We start from the raw sequence: 17,022 nt of genomic DNA, 5'->3' as shown, positions 1-17,022 counted from the left end.
TTGTGCCACCTCCTCCCTCTTCCCTCTGCCCCCCAACCTCAGATCTTAAACATAGGTTGGGCAGTGATGTGTAATACATGTCTGGTGTGGATGAATAATGAGGGAAAAACTCAAGTGAAAAATGAATCATTCTTAGGCATTCCTGTCCCCTCCGCCTTGGGGTTTCCTAAGTCAATAGTTGGCGTTGCCTGGGATCTAGGTTTGAAGTCTTTCAGCGTCCAGCTGACATATCCACCCAACATTAAGGAAGACTCAGTGGCGTCCCCCTATCGGAGTATTATCATGGGGCACACTGAAGTCGGGGTGAGCCCCCAAACTGTTTACTTTCTTTTATGTTTCCCACCAAGCAATACATTTAACTCATATGTACTTCCTGAACAACCAGGCCACAGGGTACAACACCCAATGAAGGAAGCACAGTTGACCATTGTCCTTTGGGGGGAAAATGGCTGCTGATTTTAATTGATTTGATTTTCTCTTGTGACTTAGTTCTCAGTTCTTTTCTTTATTTCTGCTAAAACATTTTAATCCATGCCCCTGGAGTCAAGTGACTATTGCAGAGGAAGGGAGGGTAAATAGTTATGAGAACTAGAAAAGTTACCATAACTGGGAAGGTGGGGTGGTCAAGAGGTCAGCTGCTCCTCCGTCTTTGTTCAAGGAACAGCTACTTCACTGTAGAAAACCAGGAGGTTCTCAGTTTCTGTTGTTTACCCCATTATATTACCTAAATCTAGAAATACCTAATTTATCAATCCTAAGAACTTTAGAAAAATGTATTACTAATGCGTTTTCATAATAGAAAAAGAGATCCAAATATGCAAAATAATTACTGGAAGCCTCAGTTCCCTCAGTTGAAAAGCAAAGCTAATTTTATTAGTTTCTCTTTAAATGTGCTGGTGAGAGAACTATGCTCTATCAATACAGTGCCTTGCCCAGAGTAGAGACACAAGCATTAGCTAATATTCTCGTCCTGTTCTACTTTACAATCTTCAATTGTTTCCCATTGCCTACAGAATAAAGGGTCTATTCAGCCTGTCCTCCCACAATACTATTCAAGCCTCCTCTTCCTCCACCTCTCTCCATGCGTGTTATACTCTAGAACATTGGGCTTATTAGTGCTTCTGGTTTCATGCATTTCCTTGCAGTTTCTTGGCCAGGAAAGCCTTCATCTTTCCTGGTTATATAAATACTTATGTGTCAAGGTCCAACTCAGAGGTCAAAGTCTACTTGAAGCCTTTGCTGACCTTCCCTATCAGAATAAATTGATCCCCTGAACACTTATATAATTGTATATTGTTAGAGAATTTAATCCACTGCACTCTGTAAATGCGCCCTGCTGTTGGTCCTGGTACTCCTTCAGAGCTATAGCCTAGTAACTCGCACAGCGGTTCCCAAAGTGTGGGCTAGGCACCCTCGAGGATACTGTTTTGAAACTCTTTCAGAGGATTCTTTAAGATCAAAATATTTTCATAATAATTCTAAGCTTTTATTTTCCCTTTTCATTCTCATTTTCTCATGTGTATAATGAAGTCCTGTACAGGATACATAATGTGTGATCTGGTAGCAGATTGAATGCAAAAACAGCCAGATATTAGATTCATAACTATTTTATCTTAAGCCACATATTAAAAACATCTTTTAAAATGTACAGTGCCGTTCTTCTCAATAGGCTTTTTCTCTTTTGAAAATGATTTTTCATTAAAAAGTTATTTACGTTAACATGTAATGGGTTTACTATCGGTCTGGAAACTTTGAAAACATTTAAGAATACCTGACCTAGGTTGTTGACTGGCACAAAATAGATTCCCAATTGCTGAATGAGTGGAAGAGTAATCCTTTAAAATAATAGCATTCTCCTGTGATCAAGCCTTTTATATTCCACATCAACTTTTCCACTGAGTGACACCACATGCCCCTAAAAATATTTCTTAAAACTTCCTCGAATCTAGTCCTTGGATAGAATTTTATTCTTTCTTACTTTGGAAGTTGTTCTAAAGGGGAAAAAATGCAGTCCTAAAGCATTTGAGAGGAAAGGAACGAAGGGAGGGAGGGAGAAAATTAAGTATTTGAAACCCATGAGAATTGGAGACTTTGCCTTATAGTCTCAACTGGAAGAGGGAGAGGGTGAACCAGCCTTTCCCAGTCTGCTGTTAGCCAGAGGGAAGAGGGGCAGTCTGCACACAAAGATGACAATGAGTGGCCATAGCTACGTGCAAGCTGGTGAAGACATGAAGGCCTTGCACTGGCAAGCTGATTGGCACTTTAGCAGAAAATTAAAACTGCAGTTCATGTTTATTTGAGGTACAAGGTACATAACTTTTGCCTATTTTCCCAAGTATCCCACACTTTTGTCTACCCCCTCCTGTCTGTCTAACTCACTTGCCCGGATGTCCCTATTCAGCTACCTAAACCATGAGAAACCAAAAACCATTGACATCACTTTTTTTGTGTGTGTGACCTATCACTTTCTTCACTTCCTTCCCTATCTGGAATTAAAACTGCCCCCCTCTTTCTCTTGCCTCTTCCCTATTCCAATATTCTTCTCTGACAAAATTCCAACCCTACATAAACCTAACTATGTGTTCATTCCTTGTCTACACTCGTGCAGTGAATCCTGCTGAGAAAATCACTCAAGTATACTGACTTCCGTCACACTGTCATCAGTATGGAATACAGTCCCCTAGCAGCTCTGCTCCTCCCATGCTCCAGGATTGTGTCCCAATGCTTCCTCCTTCAAATTTCTAGCATTCTCCATAAATAAACATTTTCAACCTAGGATACATCCTGTCATAGTTCACTGAGAAAAATCCATGCAAACATAAACCACCTTATCTTATCACCACCAAATCCATCTGTATCTGGACCCACCTGCTACGCCTTCAGTCTCACTAGAAGTCAAGAAGTCTTCTGGATGACTCTCCATTCCTACTGGAGCAATCCTGGCCTCTGTTATCCCTTCTCCTCTGTAACACACAAGTTTCTCTCTCACAAATAATTTACATCTAGCATAGTTTAATATCACCTACCTTAAAAAACCCATAACTCCCAAGTTTCTGTACCACCTAAGCAAAATATCTCAAGAATTGTCTGTGTACAGTCTCTCTCTCTATCCCCCCTCCCTTCCTCGAGGGTCTTTGTAGTTCAGGCTGGCTTCCAATTTTTTTTTTTTTTTTTGCAGTACGGTGGTTTGAACTCATGGCCTACATCTTGGGCCATTCTACCAGCCCTTTTTTGTGATGAGTTTTTTGAGATAGGGTCTTGCAAACTATTTGTCCGGACTAGCTTTGAACCAAGATCCTCTTGATCTCTGCCTCCTGAGTAGCTAGAATTACAGGCATGAGCCACTGGTCCCTGGCTTTTATTTTCTTATTCAAATATTTTCTATCCTTCTTTTGGTTGGAGCCATGGGCATGGAACCCACAGATAAGGAACCCACCAACAGATGACTGTCTGTGTTTCCATGGGTGCCTCCCTTACTACATTGAGTTCCTTGAGGACAGGATCCATGTTTGTTGCCTGAGTGGCCACAGGGCTGACACCTCACCTGACCCAACTAAGCTCACAGTATTGTTTGTTGTACAGACGAAACACTGAAGACAAGTCCCAGAATTAAGTTGCAGAATTACCCTGCAACTTAAAATGCTGTCTTTCAAATTCAATCTAACCTTTGCCCTCCCAAATACCCACAAGTTGGGTACCTTCATTTTTGCCACCTCTTTGAACTTGGAAAACCTGGTCACCTGGGCTTCTTTTGTTTCTCTTCTCCCTGGGTGATCCCTCTTCCCCACTCCCCAGCTCTCTCATTCCCACTCCCTTGGGGGGGGGGTTCAGATTTCTACCCCTTTTGGCCAAGAAATATCCTTAACTAAGGATTCAAGGGTTCAGTTTCTAACTCTTAACAGGTCCAGAGGGACTTATTCACACTGGCTGTAACACCTCAACCACTTAGAACTGAGAACTTTAAGTGTTACAGTAAGTAACACTTTCTACTGCTTACTATTAAAAACTCCCTTGGAAACTCCACAAAATCACCCAGCATGAAATATGACTCCCCACTGGAGAATTTTTTAAACTTCTGAGTAAAATGCTTGAACAAGGGTCACATCACCTCCACCTTGTACCTGGGGGCTCAGTTCTGGGTTATGATTCTGCTTTGACAGCTTGATAGTTGCCAGGTACCTCAAGAGATTCAGCTTCTTTCATAAAATGAGGCTGGTTAAACATCACTAGGCAGTAAGCTTCTTAACCACAAAGAAACGTCAATCTATTTTCCTAACCCCCAGCTGGGTACCTTGTACAGGACCCAGTGCACAATTGCAGAAACATTCATTAGAAACAGTAAATGTGTGTTGACAGAATTAATGAGATATATCTACATCCCAAGGAGGCTGTGATGAAAAAAATTGATCATGTCTGTTAAAACACTCTGAAAATGAACAACTCTTAGAACAACCTGGAAGACTGTATGACACGTTGCCTAGAGAGTTTGCACAAGATTTGGAGTCAAACAAACCTACGTTCAAATTGCAAGAATGACTGGCTGAGCTTCAATTTCTTCATCGGAAAACTGAGCATTATCACGTATTACACAGGCTTGATGGAGTTGTTGTGAGGCTAGACTTGGCTGAGAAACATAACAATGCCTGTTGCAGTGCACTGGGCATATAAACGTTACCATTTGTAAAACTAAACCATTATTTTTTATCTTGTACATCAGATGCTTTAATCTAAACATCTGCACATCATCTAATCTTAAAAATGGGTATTTCTGTTTTTCTCAAATGTCATTTATTAGAAAATACAATTCCGGAGAAAGTAGAATATACAAAGGGTCTGGGAAGTGGGTACAGTACACACACCTCTAAATCAGGGCATAGAGGGTCAAAATAAAATATGCTACAGGCAAAAGCTGGTAACATATCTATGGTCCAAACATCTGGGAAGGTTTCACCCCTTTCTTCCCCACTCCCCCCAAGCCCTCTCCTCAGCAACCTGCTTTATCCTTGGCAGTTTTATTTATTTTGTAATACTAGGGATTGAACTCAGGGCCTCACACATGCCAGGCAAGCGCTCTACCACTTGAGCTATGCCCCCAGCCCTTTTGTTCTTGTTTTGTTTTTGAGATAGGATCTTGCTAACTTCCCCCTGGCTGGCCTAGAACTTTTTATTCTGTTCCCTTTATCTCCAGCTTCCAGAGTAGTTGGAGCAGGGATTATAGACATGTACCACCACATCTGACTGCATTTTTAATTTAAGAGAAAAATTTAAATTTCCTGGCTGCCCCATGGCTTTAATAAATTGGAGCTTCTTTTTCTAGTAAAGGAAAAAGTCTGCAAAAAGGGGATTTCTGAACCCTGGAGTTGGGGAGGAAGCTGGTGAGGGACAGTTTACAGAACATCCCCTCCTCTCCTTAACTCCTTTCCCAGTTAGGGGACACATCCAAGCAATTCAGGTTTAAAAGGTTATTGTTAAATTCAAAGTCTTCTTTTCTTGAAGGAAAACAACCCTTTGGAGAAAAGGTGAGAGTGAACTTTAAATCCATCTGGTAGGGAATAAAGAGACCCAGTCTCTCCCCTTCAGCTCCTGAGCTCAGCTCCAGGGGGGCAATCATGGCTCCAGTCCAGCCTCCTCCAAACCAGGGAAGAGCACTGGAAAAGGCAGCATTGCTGGAATCCCCAGCCCCACTCCCGTCTGCTGTGGAGTGGGCATCCCTTTGGCTCCAGACTAAATAGGTTTATGGCCCCACAGAATGAGGGAAATCCTTAGGAAAAAAAAAATGTGACAGAAAGGCAGTTTGGGAGAGAAGAAACACACAACAGAAAAAGTGGAGAGGAGAAGGTACTTTCTAGAAACTACACTGTCCAGAAACTATGCAGGAGGCAGTCATACTGGCATCTGTTGCCTATAGGCCTAGGTCCAGGGCAATGATGCTCTTGGGTGAAACTAAATCTAAGGGTTGGGTCAGTATTTTGTCCCACCAGGAAAAAAGAGACCTATGGGGGGAGCACCCCCAGCGTAGTCACAGGGACCAGATGGCCCACCTGAGGCCCAGAATGAAGGGGCAGGGGGAGAAGACAGTATGCAGGTCAAGTCCTAACAGAGCAGAAGAGAAGAGGAAAAACTCCTCCCTAAAGAGCATGGGTCCCTCGATACAGGTCCTTGGTGGAACCCCACACGGAAGGCCCTTCCTTACACACGTAGGTATCTTGTTGCTCTCCTTTGGAGGCAAAATTGTAAGGGCCCAGGAGCAGGGGCCTCAGTCCAGTACAGGCAACCCTCCCTCCTTGTCTCTCCCCAGCTTACCCTAGAGAGGGAGGGCTTGACCGAGGACCCACTGGGCCCCTCCTCAATAGTTCCTATAGCTAGAAAACAAAACCCAAAATATCCTAGGGAAAAGTCCAATAAGAACCTTCATCATACAAAAAGTCCAAATAATCTTCCTCTCTTGCCTTCTGAGGCATATGAATGTCCCTTCTTGCAAAGCTTCCTGTCCCACTTAGGACAACATTACTATTTCATTTTTTAAAAATAAAAATAGAGATATCCACCCACCCTCCCCACAAATGCTACTTCATACAGCCCACCCCCCACACACCCCAAACCAGGCATTGCTCCCTTGACACAAGGTAAACTTAAAACTTTGCTGCAACCTCTCAGCTTCCAAGGGGCTGATCAGCACAGGAAGGGGTGGCAGAAACCAGCCTCCTCTCATGGAGCCAGGTCCACTTGGACCCAGGAGGACCACTGAGGGCCCTGCCCCACCCCGAGGAAATGAAGAGTCCAGCACGGGAAGAATCCTTTCCCTTAGCTCTGGCTGCCAGTCAGGGTCCTGGGTTGTGATTCTGCTGGGCTCACAAGGTCCCATGACTTCGAGACCCCAGTGCAAACCATCCTGTCTTCTCCTGGGCCAGGTCCAGCTCGCGCAGGCGGATGTGCACCTCCCCAAGGAGCACATTTTCCCAGAATCCTTGCTCGCTCAGCACACTCAGCTGGAGCTCACGCTGCTGAAGGTCTCCCTTGGGGATCCCATCATATACCAACTGCAGGACATAGACATTGGGAAGAAAGGGAAGTAGTGAGAGAGAGCGTTAATAGTTCGCAGTAAGTTGGACGCAGGTGGCTCACACCTGTAACCCTAGCTACGCAGGAGGCAGAGATCAGGAGGATCGCTGTTTGAAGCCAGCCCAGGCAACTAGTTCTCAAGACCCTATCTCGAAAAAAACCCATCACAAAAAAGGGTTGGTCCACTCTGGAAAAAAATTTGGAGGCTACTTAAAAAGCTGGACATCAATCTACCATTTGATCCAGCAATACCACTCTTGGGGATATACCCAAAAGACTGTTACTCCAGAGGCACCTGCACATCCATGTTTATTGCAGCACTATTCACAATAGCCAAGTTATGGAAACAGCCAAGATGCCCCAGCACTGACGAATGGATTAAGAAAATGTGGTATCTATACACAATGGAATTTTATGCAGCCATGAAGAAGAACGAAATGTTATCATTCGCTGGTAAATGGATGGAATTGGAGAACATCATTCTGAGTGAGGTTAGCCTGGCTCAAAAAACCAAAAATCGTATGTTCTCCCTCATATGTGGACATTAGATCAAGGGCAAACACAACAAGGGGATTGGACTATGAGCACATGATAAAAGCGAGAGCACACAAGGGAGGGGTGAGGATAGGTAAGACACCTAAAAAATTAGCTAGCATTTGTTGCCCTTAACGCAGAGAAACTAAAGCAGATACCTTAAAGCAACTGAGGCCAATAGGAAAAGGGGAACAGGTACTAGAGAAAAGGTTAGATCAAAAAGAATTAACCTAGAAGGTAACACCCACGCACAGGAAATCAATGTGAGTCAATGCCCTGTATAGCTATCCTTATCTCAACCAGCAAAAACCCTTGTTCCTTCCTATTATTGCTTATACTCTCTCTACAACAAAATTAGAAATAAGGGCAAAATAGTTTCTGCTGGGTATTGAGGGGGGGGAGCGGGAGGGGGTGCAGTGGGTGCTAAGGGAGGGGGTGGGGGCAGGGGGGAGAAATGAACCAAGCCTTGTATGCACATATGAATAATAAAAGAAAAATGAAAAAAAAAAAAAAACCAAAAAAGGGTTGGTGGGGTGGCTCAAGGTGTGGGCCCTGAGTTCAAACCCCAGTACCGCAAAAAAAAAAAAAGAGTTCCCCAGGAACAACAAAGAGATAGTTGCTCAAGCTCCTGGTGGTTAGATCTGGCCGAGGCCAAGACCACTTTCTCTCTCTAGTGCAGAATCCAAGGAAGCATTTGAGAACTTTGTTCTCTGCCGAGTTCAAGTTGGTGAGGCTTTCTGTTCGGGTCTCTGTCAGGACCAGCAGGCTCCTCCTTCACACTGATTAGGGACCAGGCCCCAGCTTGGAAATCCCAATCGTAAGGATCAGAATGCTTTTTACATAAAGACGGATAGTAAATATCGTACAGTGTATGTCACAACTTCTCAAGCCTGCCATTGCAACATGAAAGCAGTCACAGACGACCTAAATCAGCAGGTGTGGCCTTTCCAATACAACTTGATTTATCAGGCAGCTTGCCAACCCCAGCCCTACCCTACCATTTTCCCTACACACCATCTCATTGTAGGTGGGGTTGCAGGTCTTCCGGGCCACTTTGGTTTTCCTCTTAGTGGTTTTCTGAGGGTCAGGAAGGAGGTAAATCTTCACATAAGGGTCTGGGTCATTCCCATCCTGTAGCAGTTGCTATAACAGAATGAGAACAGAGCAGATAATGATTCCTGGCTGTTCGCCACCACTCTTGTGATCAGACCCCATTCAGACGCTCCTCGCCCACATCAGGCTTCTTGCAAATGCACACCTAATTTATTTACCTGCTTCCCAGCTCACTGGTAAAAATATCTACCGTGATCATGTTTGTTAAGTGTCCTACTAAAAAAAAAAAAAATCGATCAGCTCTCCTATTAAATTAAGTTTACACTTTTTATCTAAATGTTCAGGGAATCCCATTATGTGGTCTGTTCTGAGTGAACCGTCATACTCCCACCCCACCCTGGCCCATCTGCTTCTTCTTTTGTCATCTGATCTATTAACTTCTAAGAGGTGGAGACATAAATCAGAGAGATTAGGTTGCTTGCTCAAGGTCAGTCATCTACTGATTCACCCAACTGATTCTTTTTCTTTTTTGTAAGCCTTGGGCCCAACCCAGGGCCTTGAGTGTGCTAAGCGGCTAAGCCACACTCTCAGCTTCCCAGGTTGATCCTTTTAAAACTTAAGTCAGATCTACCCATAGCCCTCTGATGATTTCCATCTTATTCAGGGTAGAAGCTGGAGTCCTTACTGTGGTTGTGTTCTGCCATGCCCTCTCCATCCTCACCATCTGCTTCAGCCTCTGGACCCTTGCAGCTCCTCACATACCCCAGGCAGTCTCACAACTCAGAGCTTTTGGGTCTAACTGCTCCCTCTGTCTGGAGCAGTCATCTTTCAGGCATATACATGTGGCTCCCTCCCTCACCTCCTTCCATCTTTGCTGATCCAGCTCCTCATCAATGGCCTGACCACTCTATGCAAATGAGACTCCCCTCATTCCACCCTGGGTTCCTTCTTTGCTTTATTTCTTGCCTTGCTCCCACCACATCTTACATGCCATGTATTTTACTTCTCAGTTTGTCTTTTGTCTGTCTGCCTTTTTCAACTAGAATGGGAGCTCTCTTTGAGTGTGGGATTTTGTTTTATTTTCCCCTGTATCCAGAGCTAATGTGTTGATACCAGATGAACATTTGTTGAACAATGGTGTAAAAGTGAAATCGACCTGACTCCATAGCTCACGCTACTCCGCCATGTGCCACTGCTCCAATTTACACAACATGCCCAATCCAGGGTACAGCACATGGCAAGAATTCAATGAAAGTTCCCTTCCCCTTCCATTTAGCATCTGTACCAAAAATTTAGTAATTATATGCTGTCTTGATTATGCTTGAAGGATGTCAAGTGGCTGCCTTATCACTATAATCAGGTAATAAGCTTCTTGGGTCTCTCCTTTATGATCATCATAACAACAATAATCTGAAAGGTAAGCGCTCTCCATGCATTAGCTCATTTAATCCCCATAGCAACCATAGTACTAACATTATCCTCCTAACAATGAGACTCAGAGTACTTCCAATATTGCCAAAGGCCACAGGAAGCCAGCAGCTGTGTCTGGAATTGCCTGGCATGGGTGGAGCCATGATGGATGCTCAGTAAAGCTTTGTGGTTGCTCTCGGGACAGAGGGGACAGAAAAGTCTGAGCAGTGGGAACAGTACCAGACAAAGAACCAAATGTACTTACCAAGCCCCGAATATGCATAACCATGATGAAGAGTTTATCGTTTTTGTAGGAGATGGACAGCTTCACCTCCCCTCCCACCTTCCCAACTGGCCTGGCCCACGTGCTGTCTGTAGGAACAAAAGAAGCCAAAAAAAAGTCAGCAGGCCAGCCATGCCCCCGACTAGAGCCCAGCAGGTATCCTGCTTTCTTTCTGATCCCCTACCCCAGCCCTTCCACGTTAGGTTTCTGATCCTCACAGGGTATCTAGACACGTGGGCTCTGGAATGTGATAGAGTTGGGTTGGACTAGGTCTACCCAATCTGTAGGTATAATCACTAACTGAATATCCATTCTCTGGGAAACTCAAGTCACAGAGCTGTGACTTGAGCTGTGACAGCCTGAGTGGGAAACCAGATTCCCCAGCAAGCGAGAAAAGAAACAGGAGATGAATCCAGGAAAGAGAAATGGGAAGAAGTAGGGGTAGGAGAGGTGAGCCTTGGGTGGTTTGGTAGGTTAGTAGGACTGTGTTCAGGAAGGTACTGTACCTGAGGACTTAGGAACTGGACTGGTGCCTGTGGCCTTCTCATCCCGAGGCAAGGGGTGGAAGAAAGTGTACACCAAATCACACTGGAATGAAATCAGAAAACAGGGGTCATTCTTCAGTAAGTTACAGCTCAATTAAAAAAATAAAAAAGAAGAAAGGATCAGCTGGGTATGGTGACACACACCTGTGATCCCTGCACTAGGGAGGAGGAGGCAGGAAGATCACGAGTTCAAAGGGCAGCCTGGACTGTGCAAGAAGACCCTGTCTTATTCAAAAACAAAACCAAATGTAAGTCCTATTTGGGTGATGGCTCAAGCAAAAGAATTTGGGGGAAGCTGGAGATGTAGCTCAGTGGTAGAGCACTTGTCTAGTGTGTATGATCTCCAGTACCACAAATTTAAAAAAAATTAGGGGAGTGATGGAAAATTTTGAATATGGGGCTATGTGTTACATGACGTTATAGTTATGTAAGAGCATGTTATTATATTTTAGGATGCATAGGGAGGTTTTTTTTTATTGTTTTATTATTCATATGTGCATACAAGGCTTGGGTCATTTCTCCACATAAGGAGTATTTAGGGTTCCAAGATGCAATCATTTGCTTTAAAATATTTCATAAAGATAGATGAAACAAATATGGCAAAATATTAACTGTTTATAGGATGACTATATAGACACTAATCTGTTGTTTCTCTACTTCTCTGTATGTTTGAAAGTTTTCAAACTAAAATGTAGGTCACTTCAGGTCAAAAGCTATTGCTCTTGTTCTTTTCCACACTGCCTCCCCTAGCAACACCCACCCTGCTCAAGCACAGCAATGCTGGTGCCAGCCTGGGACAAAGAGCAGGAATCCTACTCTGAAGAACATTTCCTAAGTAATTAGGGGGGAACAGAAACAAAACAAAAACCCTAAATATGTGAAAGTACCCACTTGAGCATTATTCGTGGAAAAAAATGGAAACACTCTAATTTTTCAAAAAAAACCCAATAGTAAGGAGATCATGGTACTGCAAGTCAGTAGTCTGATTCGGTACAGATATTTAAAGTCACAGCACTTGTTTACTACCAATGCTCAGGAAAAAAGGTCTCAGAATGCAGAATTAAGTTTAAGCTACGACCAGCATAAGATGGTAAAAATCATGATTATATGGACAAATAGGCAGGAAACATAGAAAATGAACTTAGATGATTGGCTGGAGTAATGAGATTCCTGATGACTATATTAGGTAGGTATACACACCATCAACCTGCTCAAAAATCTTCTTCCTCAAGAGGAAAACCAACAATCCATCCATTCATCCATCCTTCCTTCCTCTCTTCCTCCCTTTCTCCCTCCCTCCCTCTGGTTCTAATAACTCCAGTCACCCTGGGGTCCCATCTGCCTGTAAATGTCTCTCTGGGCCCCAGGTTGTGGTAATTTTTGTATTTCACTGTGTTATGTGTAGACCACATGAGGCTGGGCCCATCATGGACGTGTCCTCTGTAGAGCCAGGCATTGGTCATTCAGCAGGTGGACATAGAAGAGCCAAGTCCTCTACTGCCCCCCCCCCCACCTGCAACTGGGAACAGAGATAGCATGACCCACCTGGGCCACCTCCGGGGCTGCATGGATCAGGGGCCGGATATAGCCATTTAGCTCCTCCCTCCGCCGCTCAGCCACCACCTCTCCCCTGGAACGGCTGATCACAAAGCGACTGGGGAAGCTGGAGAGTCAGGCCCACCACAGATGGAGGGGAAGATGGGGAAAAAAAGTGAGGCTTTGTCCACATTTCATAGGCATTTCTAGCCACCTGGCTTTTGCCAACAGCTTTTCTTTCCAGGGCCCTTCACCCCCTCTTTCTCCCTGGCTTCCCTGCCCAGGTCTGACACCTGCTTACACTGCCCACTTCCAGGGACCTCAGATAAGAAAACTAAATATTTGGGCAGAGTTCTGTGGCTCCTCAGAAGTGCCTGAAGGGTTTTGGAGTCCCCAGGTTAAAATTACATTTGAAAACTTTTTAATTGTGGAAAAATACATGACATAAAATTGACCATTTTCAGTATTTTTAAGTTCGCAGTTCTGCAGCATTGAGTGCATTCCCAGTGTTGTACAAGCCACTACCATTCCCCTTCAGAACTCTTTTCATCTCCCCAAACTGAAATCACTAACCCCTCAACCACCATTCTAGGTTCTGTCTCTAAGAATCTGACTTCTCTAGGTAACTTGGACAAGTAGACTCGTTACAGCTTTTATCTTTTGGTGACTAGCTTATTTCGGTTAGCCTCATGTCCCAAGGTTCATTCACATTGTAACGTCACAATGTCCTTTCCTTTCAGTGCTGAATAATATTCCACGCCACACTTTTCTATCCATTAGAAAAGTGGCTTAACTCTTTGATAAGTTGGAAACTTTGAAACATCTTCAGGTTCAACCCACTCATGTTTCCTGACAAGTGGGACCAAGTTTATTTCCAAGGCTAGAGCAAGACTTCTGGAGTGTCAGGCAGTCTTGGCCAGCAGGGGGCGCACTTGTTACCATAGTCCACCCCAGACCAAGTAAATCTCTAGTCTAAAAGGATCCTTTCTGCCAGCTGCAGTCCTGCCAGCCCCTTCTTTTTCCCTCTCCAGTACCCCTCTGTGAAAAGAGAGGCAAGGGGGAAGCTACCTGGGCAAGAGGGAAGAAGGGAAGAGCAGCCGCAGCTTATTGTGCAACTCCTGGAACTCTTCAAATGTCCTCTGGATGTAAGAGGCCTCGTGTGCATTTTCTCTCATCACTTTTACCACATATATCTGCAAAGGTCCAAATCTCAGAGTACACCTGCCAGACCCCCTCTGCACCCATCAGAGGGGGTAGGTAGGGAAAAAGAAGTATGTGTGCATTGGGGGAGGCACTTTACAGAAAGAGGGCAAGAAAGTCTTCAGTGGAGAAGATAGCATATATGCAGGAATCTGAAAGCAAAGATTTCCTGCCTATATCTTGTAGGACCCTTGACTCGGGATGGGGGCGCGGTTTACTACCCAGTTCAGTTCCCCAATTTTCCATAGGTCTCTTGAGCAAGGGAGGAAGAAGTAGTCTGGAATTGCTCCCAGCATAAGAGATTCAGTAAACTCTAGTGTCCACTGTGCATGTGTGAACAGAGTCAGGACCCCGAAAAGCAGGGGTGAGTAGGAGCAAGAGCAAGTCAGAGAGGAGAAAATACCTACATAGCCCTTGCTGGGGTGGAAGACCTTCTCATGACGGCAGAGAAACACATCACTGATGCGGCCAGAGCTCTTAAGTGTATGTGTTCGGGGAGCAAAGGAGAGAGTCAGCCGGTCATCTGAACCTGTGAACTTCATCTGAGCCAGGTTATGGATGAAAAAGTTGAGCTTGGTGGCTACGCTGCCCAGGCTGGACTCAATCAACCTAATGGTGCAAGAGGACAGGAAGCAAGGGATATAACCATGGATCCAAATCCCCTCTGCCTCAACAAGCTATCTCAAAAGATATTCCCTGACTCCTGAGATGAACAACCAGATCAGATCACTTTCCCTATGTAACACCCTCTTGGAGCACATGATTGGCACACAAGTACCTCCTGAAGTTTCTTTGTGTGAATTCTAGGGTCTTATCTCCCCCTCCCTGCCCACCTGAACCAAAGACAGTCAAACCAAGTTAGGAAAGAATTAGGGATCTCACTGTAGGGTTTCCATGTAAATAAATATTATCAGACAATTCAAAGTTCAGTACAATGGGATCATTGCTCACACCAAGCAATGATCAGTCCAGAGACTTCACCTTAAAAATGACGTGTCATGAAAGGGGAAGGGTCTGGCAGAGTGAGCTAAACACTGTTACAAAATTTGTTATTACACACTGCCCCAGAGACAAAGTCTTTGGCTGGGACCTGGTGAGAATGCAGATAAGAGTGACAAAAATACCCCTATTTACAAAGGTTAGCCACAAAATGTGGACAGAAAACAGAGGCTGAGTGAGTACCTAAGTCAGGGGCAAAGTTGGGGCAGTGAGTATAACTAGGATCTCAGCTCTGCTACCTAGGCTAAGCCCCTCCATTTGGGTGAGCAGTGCGTATTACCTAGTGAAGTAGGTAGTGGCATTGGCCTCTGTGTCCTGAGGTCTCAGGGCGTCATACACATACTTGAGGTCCTCCAGGTCTGAGAGCTCGGGGATCCCACAGGACAACATCTAGATAGAGAGGAAAGAAGGACAAGGTTTCTATAACAGGGAAGTCTGGCTTCTTCCCCTCCCTAAGGCAAGATTTTTCTATAGCTAGGCTCCCTGATCCTTCTTGAAGATGGTAGGCAGATGCTGTAGTCAGGGCTGGTGACCACAGGAATTGAGGGGGTGACACAGGGGGTCTGATACCTTTGTCCCCAGGTAGTCTGGGTTCCTGCCTTTATCTAGGGCAGTCAGGTACTTGGTTGGGGCTTAGAGAAGTAGATCTCCAGGAATCCTTTGGAACCAGCCAGGGTAGTCTTAAAAATGGCACCAGATATATTGAGAAGGAGGAATTCAGAGAGGGATGAAGCTCCTCACCAGGCCCAGAAGGTTGAGGAAGAGGTGGGTATGCTTGCGAATGAGGTTGTAGGCTTGGCAGCAAAGGTCAACAAAATCATGGAAGCGGCTGGAAGGCTTGTCACCCCCGTTGATGACATACGCCATGTCCGAGGTGAAGACAAAGGGGGCACGGTCCCTGGGCCAAGGGGAACATACAGGTAGAAGGTCAGTGTGGAAGAGGAAGCCCACCTTGTGGGCTGACTCAAGGGATGGCTCCTTTCACCCCTCATCATGTGTTCAAATCTGAATTAGGTGGAGCTCGCTTCCCCCGCCCCACCTTAATTTTATAAGATCCCCAGAGACAGATATTCTACAACCTTCACTGGTCCCTTATTTGTGAGATAGCAATGTTTTCTCCTGGATAGCTAATCAGATTCCCGTTTGCTGCAGTATGGGTCATTTCCCTTTGCTCAGTCCTCAGTAAGGAGGGAGAACAGCTGGTTCCCACCTTCTGCAAGGCTTTGTAAGGATCTGACCTCTCTGTCAGTCTTCTCCTCTCCAGATCTACCCAGCCCAGGGACAATGCTCTGAGGCCCAGCTCCTTCCATCACAGGCTTGGGTCCCAGCTCAGAACCATTTTTTTTTTTGTTTGTTTGTTTTGTTTGTTTTTGGTGGTACTGGGGTTCGAACTCAGGGCCTCAGGCCTACTAGGCAGCTGCTCTACCATTTGAGCCACTCCACCAGCCCATTCAGAACCATTTTTGCTGACCTCCCTGGCCACCCCCCAGGACCCATACATCTGGCTTCAGGAGACCACTTACCGCTTGATGTTGCCGAACATCTGGGCATGACCCAGGAAGCGGCCAAAATCTATGTGGAACATGTGGCCTGTAGTCTTCAGCATGATGTTGTCATTATGACGGTCACAGATGCCCAAGACGTACGTGGCCACGCAGCAACCCGCACAAGAGTAGATGAAGTTCTCCACGGCCTGAGAGAGTGGAGGGCAGGCGGGAGGACCACAGGACTACAGCCAGGCTGAATTCAGACAGCCCTAGCCTTGCTCTCTCTTGTGAACCCCAACGGCACCTCATCCCCACTGTTCATCCTTATCCCTTATGCACACAGAAACATCTCCCGTGCATTCTGGAATAGAAAGTGTAGGTGTCTAGCTCCTCCCTTCCTCTGACTTTGTCTTCTCCTGTGACACTGGATGCAATGACAGTGATCCAAAAGCCCCGATGTCAGCAGTCCAGACTGGGGAGACCTCAGTGGACAATGAGACTGACATGACTTTTCGATCATGTCATGATGAGCCTAACTCAGGCATGGCTTGAGCAGTGGGCTGGAGGGGGCTTTCGCTACCTGCTCAGAGTCTGTCCATTCTTCTTCCTGCCCCAAATAAAACTCTATGCCCAGAGCCCTTGGTAACAGCTAAATATCCAATTAAAGTCACTATACTTCAAAGAAGAGCTGAGGCAGCTTCACACTTCTAGGAGTGTTCTACACTTAAAAATTAGACATCTCTAGTTGGTAAAATGTGTTAGAGATATTTTTTGAGTTAGAGATATTTTGAGACAGAGGGGGTCCGGGCACTGGTGGCTCACTCCTAGCTACTCAGGAGGCGGAGATCAGGAGAATCGCAGTTGGAAGCCAGCCTGGGCAAATAGTTTTCGAGACCCTATCTCGGAAAAAAAC

General features: G+C 45.2%; 1 protein-coding gene across 5 annotated transcripts in view; it reads right to left on the bottom strand.

The window, feature by feature from the left end:
* Positions 1 to 1,591: 1,591 nt before the first annotated feature.
* Positions 1,592 to 17,022, bottom strand: part of Pik3c2b (phosphatidylinositol-4-phosphate 3-kinase catalytic subunit type 2 beta) — a 67,153-nt gene continuing 51,722 nt past the window's right edge. For 4 of the 5 annotated variants that reach the window (XM_074048553.1, XM_074048554.1, XM_074048552.1 and 1 more), the window contains 10 exons: positions 16,146 to 16,315; positions 15,364 to 15,520; positions 14,903 to 15,012; positions 14,031 to 14,232; positions 13,492 to 13,616; positions 12,433 to 12,550; positions 10,849 to 10,930; positions 10,325 to 10,431; positions 8,611 to 8,739; positions 1,592 to 7,040 (listed from right to left, as the gene is read on the bottom strand). In XM_074048553.1, coding sequence (XP_073904654.1) covers positions 6,852 to 7,040; positions 8,611 to 8,739; positions 10,325 to 10,431; positions 10,849 to 10,930; positions 12,433 to 12,550; positions 13,492 to 13,616; positions 14,031 to 14,232; positions 14,903 to 15,012; positions 15,364 to 15,520; positions 16,146 to 16,315 — 1,389 coding nt within the window. In that variant the 3' untranslated portion in view covers positions 1,592 to 6,851. Of the gene's footprint in view, positions 7,041 to 8,607; positions 8,740 to 8,867; positions 8,926 to 10,324; positions 10,432 to 10,848; positions 10,931 to 12,432; positions 12,551 to 13,491; positions 13,617 to 14,030; positions 14,233 to 14,902; positions 15,013 to 15,363; positions 15,521 to 16,145; positions 16,316 to 17,022 lie in introns of those variants that run through there. The other variant, XR_012439033.1, reaches the window with a different exon arrangement.

Source organism: Castor canadensis, chromosome 11 (genome assembly GCF_047511655.1).
Source record: "Castor canadensis chromosome 11, mCasCan1.hap1v2, whole genome shotgun sequence".
In the NCBI taxonomy this organism is placed as follows: domain Eukaryota; kingdom Metazoa; phylum Chordata; class Mammalia; order Rodentia; family Castoridae; genus Castor; species Castor canadensis.
This window is presented reverse-complemented; position numbering and strand designations above follow the sequence as displayed.